General features: G+C 39.6%; 1 protein-coding gene across 3 annotated transcripts in view; it reads left to right on the top strand.

Annotated features, from left to right (window-relative positions):
• NRF1 (nuclear respiratory factor 1) overlaps positions 1-18,872 on the top strand; it is a 101,231-nt gene that overhangs the window by 8,663 nt on the left and 73,696 nt on the right. For all 3 annotated transcript variants that reach the window (XM_089676918.1, XM_089676920.1, XM_089676921.1), the window contains exon 2: positions 12,654-12,909. In XM_089676918.1, coding sequence (XP_089533044.1) covers positions 12,663-12,909 — 247 coding nt within the window. In that variant the 5' untranslated portion in view covers positions 12,654-12,662. The remainder of the gene's footprint in view (positions 1-12,653; positions 12,910-18,872) is intronic.

Genomic DNA, 18,872 nt, shown 5'->3' with positions numbered 1-18,872 from the left:
TTTTACCCTTTTGAACACTGAGGGTAAGGGGTTGTTATTATTGCAAATGTCACTATTGAAAGGGGGGGGGGGTTATTTATTCCAACAATACATTTTCCTTTTTTGATTCAATTTGCTCTATTAAATATACCGTTGAAAGCATTTTAATAAACCTAAAACTGTATAAGCGACTCAGTGCTGCACAGTACAAATACTCCTAGTGAAAAATTATTGTGTCGTGCAATATCACATAAATGCAAAACAAAATCATATAAAAAAAAGTGTGTTTAGTGGACATAAGTGTAACATATGTGTTTATGTGAAAATATAAAATGTGTATAACACATGCGTTTATATCAACACAATGTATCTGTCATTGTTTAATCACAGTTATTGGTGTGGATTGTTCCAAATTCCACATGTCCATATATTTTAATAAGAATCCTCTACGTCCAATAATCCAGCTGTATAATCAATCGTGTGTGTATATATATATATATATATATACTGAATGTATGTTCTTTGTTTATATAATCAAAACGTGTAGGTACCCATCCAATGGCAGTGATATGCTCACACCTTTTTATTAGACCTCACAAGGTCTAATGCGCCTGCCCCTTGTAGTGGGGTCCCCTATATCACAAGAGTGATGGCTTCCTCTGGACCACTGGGGCTTTTCAATCCATCATCCTCAGCAATCCTTGGTGGAATGTTTTCAATATACTCTGAATAAAGAAGGAAATAAAGTGCTCTCCTCATAAAAAAACATCATTTATTGATTAAAAATAAAATACATAAATACATACATTTTATTTTACCCATTTGACAAGTGCAAAAAATATAGCTGTTCATGCAACTTCTAACTCCCTTTACTCTGCATCTTTATTGCGAGCAGTTAGCATTGTTCCCTGCTAAATAAGGCAAGAAAACATCCAATGGTCGCACATCCGATAAAATCACCTTCATTACAAAATTCTTTGCCTAAACCACTTCCAAAAAATGTGGGGAGCACAGTACTCCAGCTAACGCAGTTCACGCTCCATCATCACTTAGTCTCAGCTGAAACGCATTAGCTGGAGTACTGTGTTCCCCACGGTTTTTGGAAGTAGTTTATGCAAAGAATTTTGTAATAAAGATGATTTTATCGAACCGACCATTGGATGTTTTCTTGTCTTATGAAGTCGGCTGCCGACAAGGCCAGCACCTCAGTGTGTGAGGGGTAGTGGAAGAGGGGATCGACCTGCAGCAGTGTTTTTTGTTTTTTCCTCATTGTTACTTGCTATTTATGTGGACTACAAAACACATCCCTCTGATATGGAGAGCTTTGTGGGAGAGGGTTATCCTTATATGAATGTCTTTTCCTGGTTTTATTAGGATAATTATGGCCATCACCTGATATTTTTTAATAGCATGTATAAATTGTAAATCAAAGCACAGGCTGGATGAACTCTGCAGGTTTCTCTCTAGCAAGGAGAACATTGATCAGCATTGTAGTGACGTCACTGAATCTCGGGAGGTTAGTAGACAGACAGCAGTACCTTCTGCACAGCAGATATATTTCTGTATTGATTTTAAGGGGCATTCAAGTCAAGAGGTAAATCTTTCAGGGCACTGCTTAGGCACACAGTTAATGCTTTTCTAGATGTTCCTTATAAGATATAGATAACAAATGTTCATTTTTTAAAATGTAGATATACTACAAGGGTAGCTGTACTGTGAGAAAGGAATAGGCTTAGAATCTGTTCAGGATATATTTCTGTTTCCCTGCTTGGCAGGTTCACCCTCTGTTTGTGCTGGTGGCTATTGTCACTGAGACACAAAGCAGTAGAAAATCCAAAATATCACAGTTGTTACCTGGTGAAGGGAAAATATTCAAACTGTGACATCTATTCCAGTGACAAGGCATTCCTCTTATTTTGTTGTCTTCAGCAAAGGAAGTGAGGGAAAATCTCCTCGACAGACAATACTCTTTGTGTGGGGACAGGCAGTGGCTTAGCCCCCTGGTTCTCCTCCAATGCGTTTTTTAGTGCTTTTTGCAGAAACACTCTACAGTCCATTTAACATGTTTTCCTATGGGACATGTTCACATCCTTGCTTTTTTGAGCTGCTGTGTCTTTGGAAAGGGTCGGGGACTTTTTTAAACACAAAAGGCAGCGTTTTTACTACAATAGATTTCAATGGAGAAGCTGCCGAAACACGTGTTGTGTTTTTTTTTTTTTTTCTGCCCAGCAACAAAAACATTTCCACTTTAACAAAAAAAAAAAAAAGTTGAACGAAACCTGCTCATGTAAAATCGCAAAGCACAATGCAAAAAACATTATAAAACAAAGCAAAAATCATAGGTGTGATCCAAGCCTAAAATACATTTACCAAGAGCAGAGACCTCACCAGCAGAGTACCTGCATTAAAGCATTTAACTTCCCAGCATGTCTAGTAATTGAGGTAAATGATTTGGGGGTGGCCTCCCCCCCCAAAACGCCCCTCCCCCACTCAAGGCTAGGACCACATATGTGCGGGTGGTGCAGCTGCGGGACCTGTACAAAAATACCTGTAGCCGCACCACCCGCACAGAGAAATGCGGGACCCAGTAATTCTAACAGCACGCCACCCGCACTGGAAATCGCAACCATACTGGGAACCTCGGTTCCCGTGCGGGCTGCAGTTGCAGGGGTACGGGAGTCCAGTTAAATTAATGGGCTCTTGTTTCCACGCAAAATGCGGCCCGCACGGCTGCAGATGTGTGAACCGGGTAAAGCAGCAGATATTTTACTAAGCATAAATATTTAATTTTATCTTTTAATAAACATTTCTGCCTTGTTGTATGGCATCTTGATGGAAGAAGACTTGTGGCACTGTTGCAGTATGCTGATTGTGACATGGATCTTGAGATATTTAAAGTATGCCTGTTAGGGAGAAAAATTAGAGCTGCCAGTGTTGGCTGCCTTCTGAAAATGCTAGATGAGCCGCAGTCCAAAGAGAAAATGCAAATGAAGGTTGGAAAATGGCGTTCTTAATGTCTACTACTTTCATGTCACAAAGTATCTCAATGACAGCCAGGAAACCAAAAACTGCATCCATGTTTTTCTGTGGAAAACTTTCCAGTCCTGTTAAAACTAAAGCCAGTCATACATGAATGAAATTCATCTGGTTGAGCAGGGCCCAACCAAACTCAACTCCTGTATAGGCATTTTGGTTGAATAAAGTCAGTCTACCAGTTGACTTCTGTACAACCGTCTTGTTGGATTCAATCAGTGCTGAAGGTTATCGATGGCATCACTGATCAGTGTGTTTTTACAGCCTAAAGCTTCCCCACTGTCACCTCAAATGTGTGGATGGGGTAGTTGGGTCCATGTTTGTTTTTTGGTTTTTTTTTTTTCAGCCTGCTGGTTAGATAAACAGTGTATGGGCAGATTAAATCCATACATATACCCACTAAATTGACTGGCCTTGTGATAGAGATGAAACACATCTTCCTACATAGGTTGTACCTGTTTGCCCCCTGCCAATGGATGTAGAGAAGACTGCAGATAGAGTGCTGACGTAACACTGCAGAGCTGATTGTCGGGAAGGAACACACTCTCTTCACACAGAACCTAGGAACAGAGCTGAGGCTGTCTCACAGGCTGTATGCTGGAGATCTCTCCCCTGTCACCTTTTTTCTTGGTGTCAGGAAAGCTTGTCAGAAGTGACTAATCCTGAGAGCTCCTCTGGAGGCAGCAGACAAAAATGACACCTAGTACCCTGGTTAGAGACAAGTACACACTATAGAAGGATATGTTCATTTTACATGTCTGAGGTTTACAACCACGCTTAAGCTGTCCATCCATTGCTTGCTTCATGCATGTTAAGTTGGAAGCCAAAGACATCTGCACCTGTTTTGAGAAGCCCTAACACAAAGCAGTTCTCCATTGGTTCCAAACTGTGACACACAACTCTGAAGTGTCAGACTTCTTGCCATCTTGAAATCAAGTATAATCAGTCTCTAAACTAGTAGATAAATGTTGGTTATATTACCTTTTTTGTGCAAAGAGACTTTGGTCAGCCCCTGCTCAGAAGACTCCGTTTAACTTTAAACAAGAAAAAAATATACAAGACCAATAAAACCTAAAGAAGTATTCAGATATTGGTATTATTATTATACAGTATTTAGCGCCAGAAGGTTTGCTCAGCGCTGTACATTATAGTGGGGGACAGAACATGAGACAATACAGTAACAAAACAATACACAAGGGGTTCGAGGGCCTTGTTCTTTCGAGCTTACAATCTAGGAGATCTTTACATAGTTACATTGTTCCAGCATACATGTAACTATGCATATACAAGTCCTTCGGGATCCCTCTAGAAATTGGAAATCACTCCTCCAGTGGTCTCCACTAGCTTTGGGGTTCTGTTCCAATCTGCAGCTCTGCTGCATTGTGAACACAGGAGGTTGGCCACTGGGCACGAGGGCCATTCAGAGAAAGCTTTGCATTTTATGGATGAGGTAGAGAGTATGCTATCACCACCCCACCAAACTGGACCAATGTAATTATGTAAAAACATCCATTCCTAAAATGCTTTGTTAATTAAATCACCCTAAAGTAAAATCAATCTATATAGTGTGTATGTGTATATAATTAATAAACCCCCCACGCAGACACCCCCACACCCACCCTATAACATTATGACCACCCACCATAACCCTCCGAGGCATGGACTTTGCTAGACCTCTGAAGGTAAGCTTTGGTATCTGGTACCAAGCTATCATTAGCAGATGCCTTAAGTTCTGTAAGTTGCGAGGTGGGGCTTACATGGACAGACTTGTTTTCCAGCAAATCCCACAGATGCTTGACTGGATTGATCTGGAGAATTTGGAGGTCAAGTCAACTCCTCAAACCATTCTTGAATTCATCAGACCACACCACCTTCTTCCATCGCTTAGGCTGCAAAGGGGAGTGTACAGTGCAAAATGTGGCAGGCCAGAGATTTTAAAGGTTAAGTTCACCTTTGGAACATGTTACATGTTCCACTAGTATTTAGGGTGTAACATGTTCCAGCTCCTGCCCCCACAGATTCCTGCAAATTAATAAGCTATACTGTCTGCCACTGCGGCAGACAGACTTGTAGTTTAATTGGGCTGCAGGGGCTCTGATGAGTGCTCTTATAGTCCACTGACGTCCTCCAGCTTTCAAACATAAAGCGCATGCAGAGGTACAAGCCGAAAGCCAGAGGACATGTCTGCAGGAGCCCACAATTCACCTGCGATCTGATCGTGGGTGCAATGCTTTCCAGGCACCTTGAAAAAAAAATATAATAAAAGCACCCTTTTTTCTGGAAAAAAAATTTGCATTTATTATCTTTTCTGTTAAGGTGAACTTAGTATTTAGAAATCCAGTCTAGTGACCTTTGAAGTGGCTGATGCAGACTGCACCAGGTCAAGACAAGTGGTGTTCTTAAGTCTAGGAGAAATGTCAGTAGACTGAGATACCTTGGGGACCAGGTGTACAATTTTCCTCCTGGCCGCTGCAGCTGGGTTTTAGGAGTTCTAAGCCCAAAAGTACATACAAATATACCATTAAAGTGGCCTCTTATATTCCACCATATAATTCCTTATGTCACCGTTTTTGTTTTTTTAATACGTTTTTTATGTGCCAAATTAATGTGCAGCCACCCCTTTAAGTGTTAAAACCACTATTAGTACAAACCACAACAGAAAAAAAGGTATGGCGCTACGAATATTTAAATGACTCATAAAATTAAAGTGAAAAGAAGTCCAAAGAAATCTAGGTGACAAACTTGTGCCCAACACCTCAAGATGGTACATTTTCAGATAAGCCTCTTGTGGATTCCTACACCATAAACATCACCACATGTGGTAAAAAATGCACACTCACCACAGGGAATGGCCCTTGATTAAAGGAAGGACAAAAGCACTTGGTTCTCCATTGAGATTTTCAGCTAGAGTGGATTTTATGTTCTTCCTCAACTTTCCATAAACACTTCCCACTCCAATCACTCAGCCACAAACTGGGGGGAATACCAGATAAATTAAATAGTGTATTTATTAGTTAAAAGCTTTTCGACATAAAATATAAAAAGATCACACATCACATTAGCTTCCTGAAAATGCCATCTTGGTGAAATGCATCAAAGGGCATGTTGCCGTGATTTACGATACCCTTGTGTTACGTCCGATCCTAACCTTCAAGTAATTGGAACGCACGCCGACTTATGCAAACGGAGCGGTCTGTCACTAACCAAGCTATTATTATATTAAGCTATATTATATGCGAGTTTGATCTTTTTATTTTTTCTGGGAAAGCTTTTAATAAATACTACACAATGAGTTAATTTATCTGGTATTCCCCCTGGTTTGTGGCTGAGTGATGACAGGTACGTGTTTATGGAAAGTGGAGGAAAAACATAAAATCCACTCTGGCCAAAAATCTCAATGGAGAACCAAGTGCTTTTGTCCTATTAATTAGGGGTCAGTCCTTGTGGTGAGTGCGCTTTTTTTTTACCACGTGGTGAAAGAATCAAAAAGAAAAGGCTTATCTGAAAATGTACTATCTTGTGGTGTTGGACACAAGTTTGCCAGCTGAATTTCTTTGGACCTTTTATCACTTGGATTTATAGAATAATTGAAATATTAGCACCGATTCTTTTTTTTTTTTTGTTCTATTCGTACTAAGCCTTATAGTGCCTTGAGGTATCCTAGGAGTTAACTACTTCATCTCATTGTCTATATCTGTCCTGCATTCATCCTGAGCTCAGAGTGGAGCAAGGGGTAATTGCAGCTTTGTGGTGTCCAGAGATTTAGACTCCATGTACACTGCAGCTGATAAACTCACGTTCAGGAGATTTTCTGCGTTTTTTTTTTTTTGTTTGTTTGTTTTCAGCAGCTCCTGAACTCACCCTAATGTTCTCCCATGTGTCCGTGTACACTATGTTGTTTACAGGCAGCTGAGTTTACAGTCATGTTTTTTTTTTTTTTGAACGCTCCAAACTTGCATTCAGGAGTAGATTTTATCAGTGTTTCAAACGCTTGTAACCGCGTTTATAAGCGTTTGCAAATTTTTTTTAACTCTTCCATTTCCTGATGCTGTCCAGAGCCTTTTTCCATCATGAAAGCATCTTCCCAGTACTCAAATGGACCTGGTACACCATACTGTGAGATTTTGCATAAAAGAAAATGTTAGACACTGCTGCAATAATTTGTGCACAGAAATGAGCTGGAACACATCCAAACACCTCAAAAAAAAGACAGCTAAACTCAGCAAATAGTGCTTTCTCTGCTTCTGCTCTCTATTTCTCTCAAACAATCTGAAATAGTTAATAATTTATCATTTTTCCAGTGCATTCTGGGCATTTGGGAGGTTCTCCTGTGCTTATCTTTAAAAAAAAAAAAAAAGCTTCTGAATGCAAAAACGCATAAATGCGGCAAAACTGACATTTTTTTAACCTGCGTTTTCCTGCTGTCAATTTCCAGTGCTCAGAAGAGATCTCCAAACGCACCGTGTAAATGGAGCCTTACAGCTGTAATTGTAGGCAGAAAGCAAGGGTGTAATTATGTAATCAACAGATTGCTACTTTTTTAATTATTTAACAATAGGTGAACAAATCTGAAAAAAACAGCCGTTTGAAATATGTTGTGTAAACTAAAACCCACACATACTGTAAATATGGACGTTCAGTGTTGGTTCTGCAGAGCAGCACCACAAGCATCGCTTTGACTACCTATGTGCAGGAACATTAAAGACAATTTCCACGTATAGATACTTTATACCTGGATACATTGTGCCAGCTTAGACTAATATAACTATACATATGTGGGCAGCACAGTGGCTAAATGGTTATCACCTCCGCCTGGCAGTACTAGGGTCACTGGTTCAAATCACAGCCACTGCACCTCCTGCCTGGAGTTTGCATGTTCTCCCTGTGCCTGTGTGGGTTTCCTCTGGGTACTCCGGTTTCCTCCCACACTCCAAAGATATGCTGGTAGGTGAATTGACTCCTGTCTAAATTGGCCCTAGTATGTGTATGTATGAATGTGAGTTAGGACATTAGATTGTACACCCCTTGAGGGTTAGGGAGTGATGTGAATGTACAATATATATGTAAAGTGCTGCGTAAATTGACGGCACTATATAAGTACCTGTAATAAATAAGCTGGCTTTACTAATCCATTGTTTGAATAAAAATCTTGAATTCTGCTCCACGTTCTGCAAGTGTTATCAGCACATACCCACAGCAACATCCCAAGACCTTCCAGTCATGTCCCAGTTCCACCCCAGTCTGACAAACAAACATGTTTGGGAAAAAAATGCTGTAGAGGGTAACTGGGTAAAGTGTATATAAACTCTATGGACTTATTGTATTTGCTGTCTTTTGGTATGTTAAATATAGCAATAAAAGTGTTCTGTTCAAGTAGTGCAAACATTACCTGTTGATCCTGCCAGAAATCTCGTGAGATAATCCCTTCCTTTGCTATCTGCCTGTGCTGACTGATTTCAGTTTGCTTTATCCCCGGCTCTCTCTTTAGACTAAGGAACATCTTCAATCTGTTATGGAGAAGATCCTGCAGGATGCGTTTTATAGAGGAAACACTGCCCCTCCATAAGGCACAGTGTGAGAGTTGTCATGTTAGTGAAGTAGTGTTAATGGCAGGACCACCGGATGGAAATAAAGGAAAAAAGCCTGGGGGAAAAAGGATGCATCCACAACATCTAGTCTAGTAATCTGCAATCTTTTACATTTTCATTCTTGTGTTAGGATGCACTTTAAGGTGAATCCAGACTAGATCCATGAACAAAAATATATTGAAGATTACCTGTCATTTGGTGTGGTAGTTCTGTTTGTTTCTTTTTAATGCTTTTCACCTAGTGATGCTGTCAGTTACACACTTCATGTCCTAGGGTGACAACTCACTCACTGTACAAGATCTATGGAGGGGAAGTAGTGTCACCCTGGCAAGTGTGTTAGGATAAAGAATACCTCCCCTTCCATGCACTTCTCCATAATCGAAGGTGGTGGGGGCGTTTTGTAGTTAACAGAGCGAGAGCTGTCACATGAACAAGAAATAGTTAAAAGCAGCAAAAAAATATAGTGGAGGCTAAATCCAGAAACTGCCTTCATAGCTAAGCATATTTCTTAATACAAATACCCAAATATTTATACACATTTAAAAGCCACAATAACAAACCCAGTTAAAAACCCTGGCCAATGGGCTACTACAAAAAAATATTGATGAGCCTGTGTGCATTTAATATCAACGTTAGGATTTCTACAGATGAAGCATGTAAAATATCTGGCATAACACTTGACTTGATTCATAGCATCAACATATTCAAACACATGTGATCTGTTTAGTCCGCCATCATTCAGCAAATCTATGCCTGTTGCCTCTGTCTGACTGCATCTGCTGACAACTTGAGGCCCTGTTTGGATAAGTATAAGCGATTCAGATTTTTATTTTTTGTACATTTTTTGCATGTGTATATGAGAACTTCCATGCTAATCTTTAAATACTGATGTGCCACTGCCACTAACATTGGACCTTTATACGTCATTCTCGTGTGGAATTTAGTTTTTTTCCATCTTATGTTAAGTTTATTACTACAGGAGGATCACTGCAGCACAGTACTGGGCTCATATTAAGCAAAACAAGTACTTCTTTTAACCAGCAGATTTCTTTATGGATCTGTGCACATGTACACACATTGTACAGTTTGCAACCCTAATGAGAATATGGCATCATTAGCAGAGGGTTTGTGCATGACACCTACACCTGGAAATAGGTTTGTATCATCTATAAGAAACTCCGTGAGAACTGTTTACTACTGCAACAGATTTGTGCACTATTATTCTTGCAAACCGCCTGCATCAATAGTTGAAAGTGTGGTTGAGTCTGGGTGTGAACATTGATATGTGAAAAATGCTCCTAAAAGTCAGCAGACCTCTTTATGAATATTTGTCAAAACACACATTGAAATCTTGTAAACTCAGTGAGAACCGTACAATGATGGCACTAGCAACAGATCTCTGTATTACAACTGTGCTTGCAAATAAAGCTGGCACCCAAACAAGGTAGAAGGAGGATTCCCCCCTGCTCTGGGACATTGTATTCTGACAGCAGCACCCACGGGGACGGCCACATGCTGGTTCATGCTAATCTGGCCGATTTTTGAGTATTGTATGGTCAGTTTCCAGTAAATCTGCACTGACGATGGAAAGAATTGCTACTTATCAGAATCTTCTATGGACTTGCTTTCCAATATACATTTGCAGCTTTGCAAGTTCACTGAGAAGTCTATAACTATGTCTATGACCTCCTGCTCTCTAGCTCCCTTGCCTCCTCCTCCCATGCACGTCTCCAGCGCTTCCCCCATCCTCTGGAATTCTCTACCCCAACTTATCAGACTATCACCTACTCTGCTCACTTTTAGGTGATCTCTGAAAACCTATCTCTTCAGGGAAGCCTATCCTGCCCTCAGCTAATAATGGAATCTTCTACTCCTACCAGTCCATCCCCCACAGTTACTACCTTTTGTACCACTATCCCCTCCCTCTTAGATTGTAAGCTCCTAGGAGCAGGGCCCTCCTATCCCTCTTGTATTGAACTGTATTGTTGCTGTATTGTCTCCTGTTATATTGTAAAGCGCTGAGCAAACTGTTGGCGCTATATAAATCCTGTATAATAATAATATTATGACATAATTAGCAGCAGATCCATGCAATTTTTTTTATATTCAGAAACAAGTTTATCACACTCATTAAAGTTTATTGGAGAGACTTCATTTAGGCCCCTTTTATATGGGGAGGACTCTGTTTTGATCAGCAGGATGAGCGATCTGTGTCCTCAGTTTCTGCAAAGCAGACATGGACAGCTCTGCTCTATGGGTGACTGATAGTAAATGGAATCCACCTGTCCTTTTAGACCCAACTACCCTCCGATCCAATCTGCCTAGACCGAGAAGGATGGATCCCCTTCAGTTTTTTCTTTATTAATTTTTTGCTGTCCTGAGGTAGGTGGGTGTAAACGGACACAGTGCAGCTTATACTGGACTGTAAATGCAGCTGTATGTATGGGCTCATTGATTACTATAGTGCTGCTCTGAGAGGCATAAGAAACTGTCTGCTGTATGCATCTAAATGCAGCGTTTTTACTTCCGTGTGAATGAGTCCTGTGTGCTGCATTTAGATGCGTACAAAACTATCTGATGTACACATCTAAATACAGAAGTTTTTGTGCCTGTTTGAATGAGCGCTAAGGATGGGTATATTTGTACAATATGAAATAAGGCAAATTTTTGCATGAAGCTCTGTACACAATGAGAATATTGGACGAATGATCGTTCGATTTTTATTTATTTATTTATTTTTTGCATGCTAGTGTCATAGAAAGTGAAGAGGTTACTAAAGTTACAAAACTTCTTGTACTACAGAAAAAAATATCAAAAGTGATGTATTGTATTTTTGGATGAAAACTGTACTAATTAACCACTTGCCCTCCAGAAGATTTACCCCTGTTCATAACCAGGCCATTTTTTGCGATATGGCGCTGCATTAGTTTAACTGACAATTGCGCGGTCATGCAACTCTACACCCATATGAAATTTATGTTTTTTTTTCCCACAAATGGAGCTTTCTTTAGGTGGTATGTGATCGCCTGTGCATTATTTTTTTTTTTGTGTTTTTTTTGCGCTATAAACAAAAAAAAAAAGACAATTTATGAAAAGAAAACTATTTTTGACTTTTTGCTATTAAACATGGCCAGTAAAAATTTTTTTCAAAAATCAAATTTTGTCATAAATTTAGGCCAAAATGTATTCTGTTACATATCTTTGCTAAAAAAAAAATCCCAAGACACTTAGATTAATTGGTTTACGTGAAAGTCATAGCATTCACAAATGGTGGTGTGTGTATATATATATATATATGGAATTTTTTTCTTTCCCACTAGTAATGGCGGCGATCAGCGGGACTCTGGCTGACATTGACACTAGGGGTAACTGACTTGGTGTCACTGACATCCCCAGTGACACCAATACAGTGATCAGTGCTAATAAAAAGCACTGATCACTGTGTGTGCTTTACACTGTAAGCACACTTTTTTGTTTGGCTCTGCTATGCAGAGCCATATAAAGCAGTGTGCAGGAGCTGACGGGAGAGATCTGTATTGTTTACATACAGGTCTTTCCCCCGTAGGAAATATTCGGAGATCGCAGTGTGCTGGCGGGGAATCACCGGCCTGGACCCGCTGATTGACAGCTGAGGCCGCAAATGGTGACGTGTGCCCCCTATCCAGAACTGCAAAATCACATATGCGATTTTGTGCACCTGTGCTGCCCTGTAGCAGTATTTCTGGAAGTGGTTAAATGAAAATCTTATGATTTGGCATTGTGCAAGAAAAATGTTTGTGTTTGTCCCTTCTAATATTTTCGGATGAAAGCTGTGTAGTAACGATCAGATTATTGTACGATTTTGTGATCGTGTGTACTAGGCTTAGGGCTCAAATGGTAGCATCCATTTATCGGTACTTGTGCTCTGCAAATACTCTAATCCCTATGTAAAAAATAAATAAAAATGTAAGAAAGTGTAACTTCCACAGCAACTGCAGTAATGTTTTTGTGTAATGGACTTTGCTTGATTGTAATGTTTTATTCTAGAATCTTTTTTATTATCTATTTTGACAGTTGGCAGCCATGGAAGATCATGCAGTTACACAGACGGATAACCTGACAACCATTGAAGCGCATACAGTGGCTCACACTGTGGCTCACTCTGTAGCCCAACAAGTACAGCAAGTCCATGTTGCCACATACACCGAGCACAGTATGTTGAGTGCTGATGAAGATTCTCCATCCTCTCCAGAAGATACCTCTTACGATGACTCGGACATCCTCAACTCCACTGCAGCTGATGAGATAACTGCCCATCTGGCAGCTGCTGGTAGGAGCTAAGTAGTGATAAATAATGGTAGCTCTGCTTAGTCATACCATTGTTTTTCTTGTGTAGATGGGCTTTGCTGTTAAATGCTGCTTTTTGCATTGAAACGCAGCACTGTTTAAGCACATGCATTTTTAAGTCCAAATGCAGCAAAAGGTTGCATTTGACCCACTTTTCCTTCAGTGCAAATTTATCGCAATAGGACATGCTGCATTCAATGAAACACATTGTGAATTTGGTGGCCTGTGTTTTTGACATCCGTTGCATGTTGAGGAAACAATCTAAACAAAAACGTGTGGGAAAAAAAAAAAAAATAACATTTTTAATTTATATAATAGTCTTGGCAAGAAACAAGACCCACCAGACCAAATATTGTGGGGGGTGGGGGGCTGCCTGTAATGTGAACCTTGGGCATCAGGCTCAGCTTTGCGTGCTCCTAAAGAACCTAGTGTACTGCTGTCCAACTGCAGAGTGTTTTACAGGTCGTGTCAGTTTCTCTAAAGCAGTGTACCAGTCTCTAAGCACTCAATCTTTGAGTAAGCCCAAGGATGGGACACAGATACTGTATATTGGAATGTGACCTTCAGGCACAGGCCTCTGCATTACAGTGTACAGAGTACTCTCACGTTTTTGAACAGTGATAGAACATCTAATGTGTACACAGTCTCTGGTGTCTTCCTTTGATGCAGATATCTTAAGTGTGATCGTCACCTTAATGGACATCATCTCAACTTGGTGAATAATGTCTTTACATTTAGGGACTTTACTGATGATCAGTTAGGGTTCTTGTTTAAAGGATAAGTTCACCTTTGGAAACATGTTACATGTTCCACCCAATTTTTAGGGTGGAACATGTAACATATTCCTGCTCCTGTAGCCTCCCTCTGACCTAACCACTCCATTTGTCTGGACACTTTCACCCCCTTCCTGTCCAGGCCAATTTTCAGCTTTCAGTGCTATCACACTTTGAATGACAATTGCGCGGCCATGCAACACTGTATCCATATGAATTCTTTAGCATTTTTTTGAGACAGATAAATCTTTATTTTGATGGTATTTGTTCACCACTGGGATTTTTATTCTTTTTGCTATATAAATGAAAAAGTCCAAAAATTTAAAGTGTTTTTCTTATAAAATTTTACAAATACCTAATCTTTCTTCATAAATCTTGGCCAAAATGTATTCAGTTATCTTTTTAGTATAAAAAAAACACACATTAGTTTATAGCTAAAAATGTATAATTTTTCAAATTTTTTTTTTTTACATTTTTATTTATTTTTTTTAACATACTGTCCTCCTAGCAGTACAGTCACCATAGTGACACTGTACTACTTGGGGATGATGATTTTTTTTTTTTCTTTTTTTACACTGATTGCTTTTACACCCATAAAGGCTGTAAAAGCAATAATTTCTCCTCTTTTGACTGCATGCTTGCAGCCATTGAGAAATACTGTGAGAGCTGTGATTGGTCATTCACAGATTTCGCAAGTAGTAAGCAATTATGTCAGGAAGTGACATCTTGCTTACTACTATTCATGTGATCACTGATTGGGCAATTAGAGATCACATGAATCGGAACCTCACACAGAGGTCCCGTACAGCGATCGGAGACAGCGGGCACCGGATTGCGGTGCCGCCGCTCCCAGGGAGCTGCAACCTGCTCCTGCACTGCTCCCCATCTGGCAGTTTATATACATGGGCTGGATGGGAAGTGGTTAATTGTGACAGTGTGAAGGTGATCTTGTCTCCGCACCCGCTGTCACAATTTGAAAAGTGCGGGGCTCTGCCCACACAGCTGCGTCAGCGGTTTTTGAATGAATGAACTACAAGTACCAACAGCCTTTGCAGCTGACGGCTTGTAGTTCTTGATGAACTACCAGGCGCTAGTGAGCATTCTTGGTACTTCATTAAGTATTCCTGTCATTGTGTAACTGCCTGCCCGTATAAGCAGACAGATATACTGACAGTCTGCAGGAGCCCTGCATTGCTGCTGATCACGAATGCAATACTTTACAGGCTCCTATAAAAAATAACAATAAATACACATTTTTTTACCTGCAAACATGTGCATTTATTATTTTTTAGAAAGGTGAACTTATCCTTTAAGTCTCAGTTTAGGTGAGTGGAGATACTCTTCACCCTATTCTGACAATAGCTTTAATATATCCCTGTCCCAGTTTAAATGCACACGTTTTTCTGCAGCTTTTACTCTGAACCTTGTATCCAGGTATCTGATTTTTGGATTTTTTTTCCTAAGATTATTGTACCCCAACCTACAGAGTTGATATACATTACCCGAATATTTGTGTTTATTGGGAATTTAGGTCTCTCTTATAGCACTTACTATTATGTCACTATTTCTTCTTGCATCCCCATCGTGAAACACTTCCTATATTCTAATTGAAATGCTTCGGTACCCTGCTTTCTGGACATTTATTGTCATTCTAAGTGTTCTCCCTACTCTGGAGTGTAACAAATACTATCATGTTTACCCCTTATGTCAGAAGTGGGAGATCCCAGATATGGACATTAGGTGCAACAACAATCTACTCCTGTTTCTAGCCAGTACGAAGGATCCTGTAGCACTGTTATTACATGCTGTGGTAATCCAGTGGACTCCAACCATGTTAATATGTGCCTTCCTTTCAGTGCGAATTCTTCCTTGACTGCCCTGCATGACAGAGTAACAGGAAAAAACTGTGATTTTTTTCCTTTCACAAAACTGTCCCAGTAGAACCTGGTACACCAACATACTCAATCTTCTAGAAGACAAACCCTGGCTTCTTCCAAACAGGCCAGACTTGCTGTCTTGAGGCCCCCTGTACCATACTGCTCAGTCACAGACTTTAATGGCATGACTGTTGAAGCCCAGGCCTTGAACAACAGGGGTTATATCTGACTCTGTCATTCCCACATTACTCAAGACCAGAAAAGCCAGTTGAAGAAAATTCTGCTACTGTGCCTGGAGATCCTTTTTCATCTGGTGCAAACACAGGCATTTAAACCTTAGAAGCTACTTGGTACCTTGTATTCTGGCTTTTCTCCAGTGAGGACTTGACCAAAACTTGGCTCTAGGTACTCTTAAAAGACAGATTTTCACCCTGTCTATCCTATTCCAAAGGTCTTTGGCTTCTCTTTATTGTAAAAAGCATTATTCAAGGAATCTCGCATATCAGACCCTCATTACAGCACCCTGTGCTTCTTGGGATCTCAATCTGGTCCTCATCTTTGCAGAAACTGCCCTTTCAAACCATTAGAGAACTCATCATGAGTGATCTCTCCTGCAAAGTGGCCTTCTTGATGGCTATCTTGTCCCTTACGCATTTTTCTGAGTTAGCAGCCCCCTATTGTAAGGAGCCCTTCATAATGCTTTACAGGGACAAAGTAGTCTTGTGTCCAAAACCCTCCTTTCTGCCTAAGGTGGTATCAACCATCCACCTTAATAAAGAGATTTTCCCACTTTCCTTGTGCCCTGCATTCAAGCATCCTCCATTGTTTGAATGTAGTCAAGTCTGTCCGAGTCTACACCAAAAAGTACTACACCTTTCTTTGTATCACATTGAAGGTCTACTCCCCTCTCTCCCATTAGATTACTGTAGGGTGGGCTCTTATTTTGTATCTCCCTTTCTCTACATTCAGGGGTTAAGGATATTCTATAATCCCCAACTGTTCACTGGTTCTGGTTGGGGCATTCTTTCTTTATCTGACATTCCTTCCCTGAGGTCAACAGTTAGGTATCCTAGGATTCAGCCTTTACCAACATTTTATTATTTTTGTTGACCACGTTTGCTGTTCTAAGTTGTTCCTATGATGGCTGCTGGGTTGTCCTCCACTTGATTGTTGAAGTCCTTTATCTTTTCGGATAAGTCTTTCCCTAGGAGTGCTACCTGTCCTGGTATGGAACGCCAGATTCTTTTTGGTGTCTTTCTTATAGTAGCAGTTCCAATATTGTTCCTAATTTTTTTAATCTAGCCTTTCAACCAATTATTTTTTCAGATAGTCTTCCAGTAGGATTTCCACACCACATCCATTGTTGCCAACCCTTCGGTTGGATTGCATTTGGACATGTCACATATCTGTGATTAAATATATCACTGTGTCCCTCAATTGTGCTATAAAGAAAAAATGATATGTGTACTTGCCTTAAAGTCTCTTTTTCTTGGATTTCTTTGAGTGACACTGATCCCATCCCTTTGTCTCTTGGCCCTATGTACTACTTCATCAAAAAGTAAGGTGGAACTTCAATGTCCTTTTTTTTTTTTTTTTTTTTTTTTCTTCTGCTGGTCATTGGCTAATTCCTGAATGCAGCAACATATCACACATATAATTTACTATATAACTTTGTCTCTCAAAGGACTTCAAGAAAAAAAGATTTTATGGCATATACAAAAATCTTAGTTTCCTGGTACAACTACCATTCTGGTTAAATTAGTGTATTCTCGTTCTGATAGTGGATGCATGCATGTTGACACCAGCTGTTGCAAGAGTTACTTGCAGAACCAGCAATTAAATCTTTGGGTTGTTGGAGACTGCTTTTGCCATCAAATGATCAGCTGAATTTTGCCAGTCCTGGACAAAGTAGCCCTTAAAATCAATGCCATTAGCAGATTATTTTCCTTACAGTGAAATTATTGAATTTAACTGCATGCTTCCTATTTACAGTGCCTTGAAAAACTATTCACACCCCTTGAAATTTTCCACATTTTGTCATGTTACAACCAAAAACATAAATTAATTTTATTTGGATTTTTTGTTCTAGTTACAGTTAGTCTGGCTGAAAAAAGACAAAGGTCCATCCAGTTCAACCATTAAAAAAAAAAAAAAGCTATAATCCTATACCCACAGTTGATCCAGAGGAAGCTAAAAAAAACCTCAGCAAAGCATGATCCAATTTGTTCCTGCAGGGAAAAAAAATTCCTTCTTGATCCCCTAATAGGCAATCGAGATTTGAGACTGGGGCGGAGGTTCACCTTCCAGCAGGACAACGACCCTAAACATACAGCCAGAGCTACAATGGAATGGTTTACATCAGGGTTTAAAATTTCGAGTCTAGACCTACTAGCCAGGCACAAACCTTACTCTCCTCCAAATGCCCCACCCCCAGCCCTGCCCCCAATCACGCCCCTTAAAGCTTATGAAATTAAATTTTTCTTTAGAATAAAGAGTCCAAAATATAAACATTTGCAATTATAACATAGCTTTATTATGTCAATTTAAAAATAACAGCAATGGCTTAATAGCAATCAAAATATCAAGTTTTACAGCTTTAAACCTTTTAGTAAACATTTTGTTTTATCTCCTGCATTTTTAAAAAGAGACTTTAACTAAAGTCTCTTTTAAAAGATGTAAGTTTAGTTTACAGAAGTATAGCACAGCGCTGAGCAAACCGTTGGCACTATATAAATCCTGTATAATAATAGCGTAAGAAAAAGTAGTTATTTTGATGCCAAAAAACATGGAATAATCATTACTGTAAACATGTTGTATTTTTTTATCTCCAGCAAAGACCTTAGAGAAGCGTGGCATTAAGAAAAAAGAAAAAAGTGCCTCTTTTGATGGCCAAAAAACATTGCATAAAATAACAATCGTAAACGTTTTTGCTTTTTTTATCTCCAGCATCTTATTAGAAGAGCTTAGAGAAGTAGTGCATTAAGAAAAAACAAAAAAGTGCTTATTTAGATGCCAAATAACATGGCATAACAATAGTAAACATTTTACCAAAGATGTGCTAATAGAGCAGCCATGGTTTGTGTTGTACAGGACATAGGATCTTGAAGCATTAATGGATCTGGTAGAGTTCTCTTTAACATGGAAGGGAGGAACCCAATCCTTTGGGCTTGAATAATCACTTCTAGTTAAATGGTATTATTATATTGCCTAGTGATAATGTGCTAAATAATAATAGTATTGTGCCCACGCTGTATCAACAATGTGGATTTACAGCTGCCCCCGAAAAGTGAAACAAT

Source organism: Staurois parvus, unplaced genomic scaffold, assembly GCF_062004578.1.
Source record: "Staurois parvus isolate SC_StPar_1 unplaced genomic scaffold, SC_StPar_1.0 ptg000175l, whole genome shotgun sequence".
NCBI classification, from domain to species: domain Eukaryota; kingdom Metazoa; phylum Chordata; class Amphibia; order Anura; family Ranidae; genus Staurois; species Staurois parvus.
This window is presented reverse-complemented; position numbering and strand designations above follow the sequence as displayed.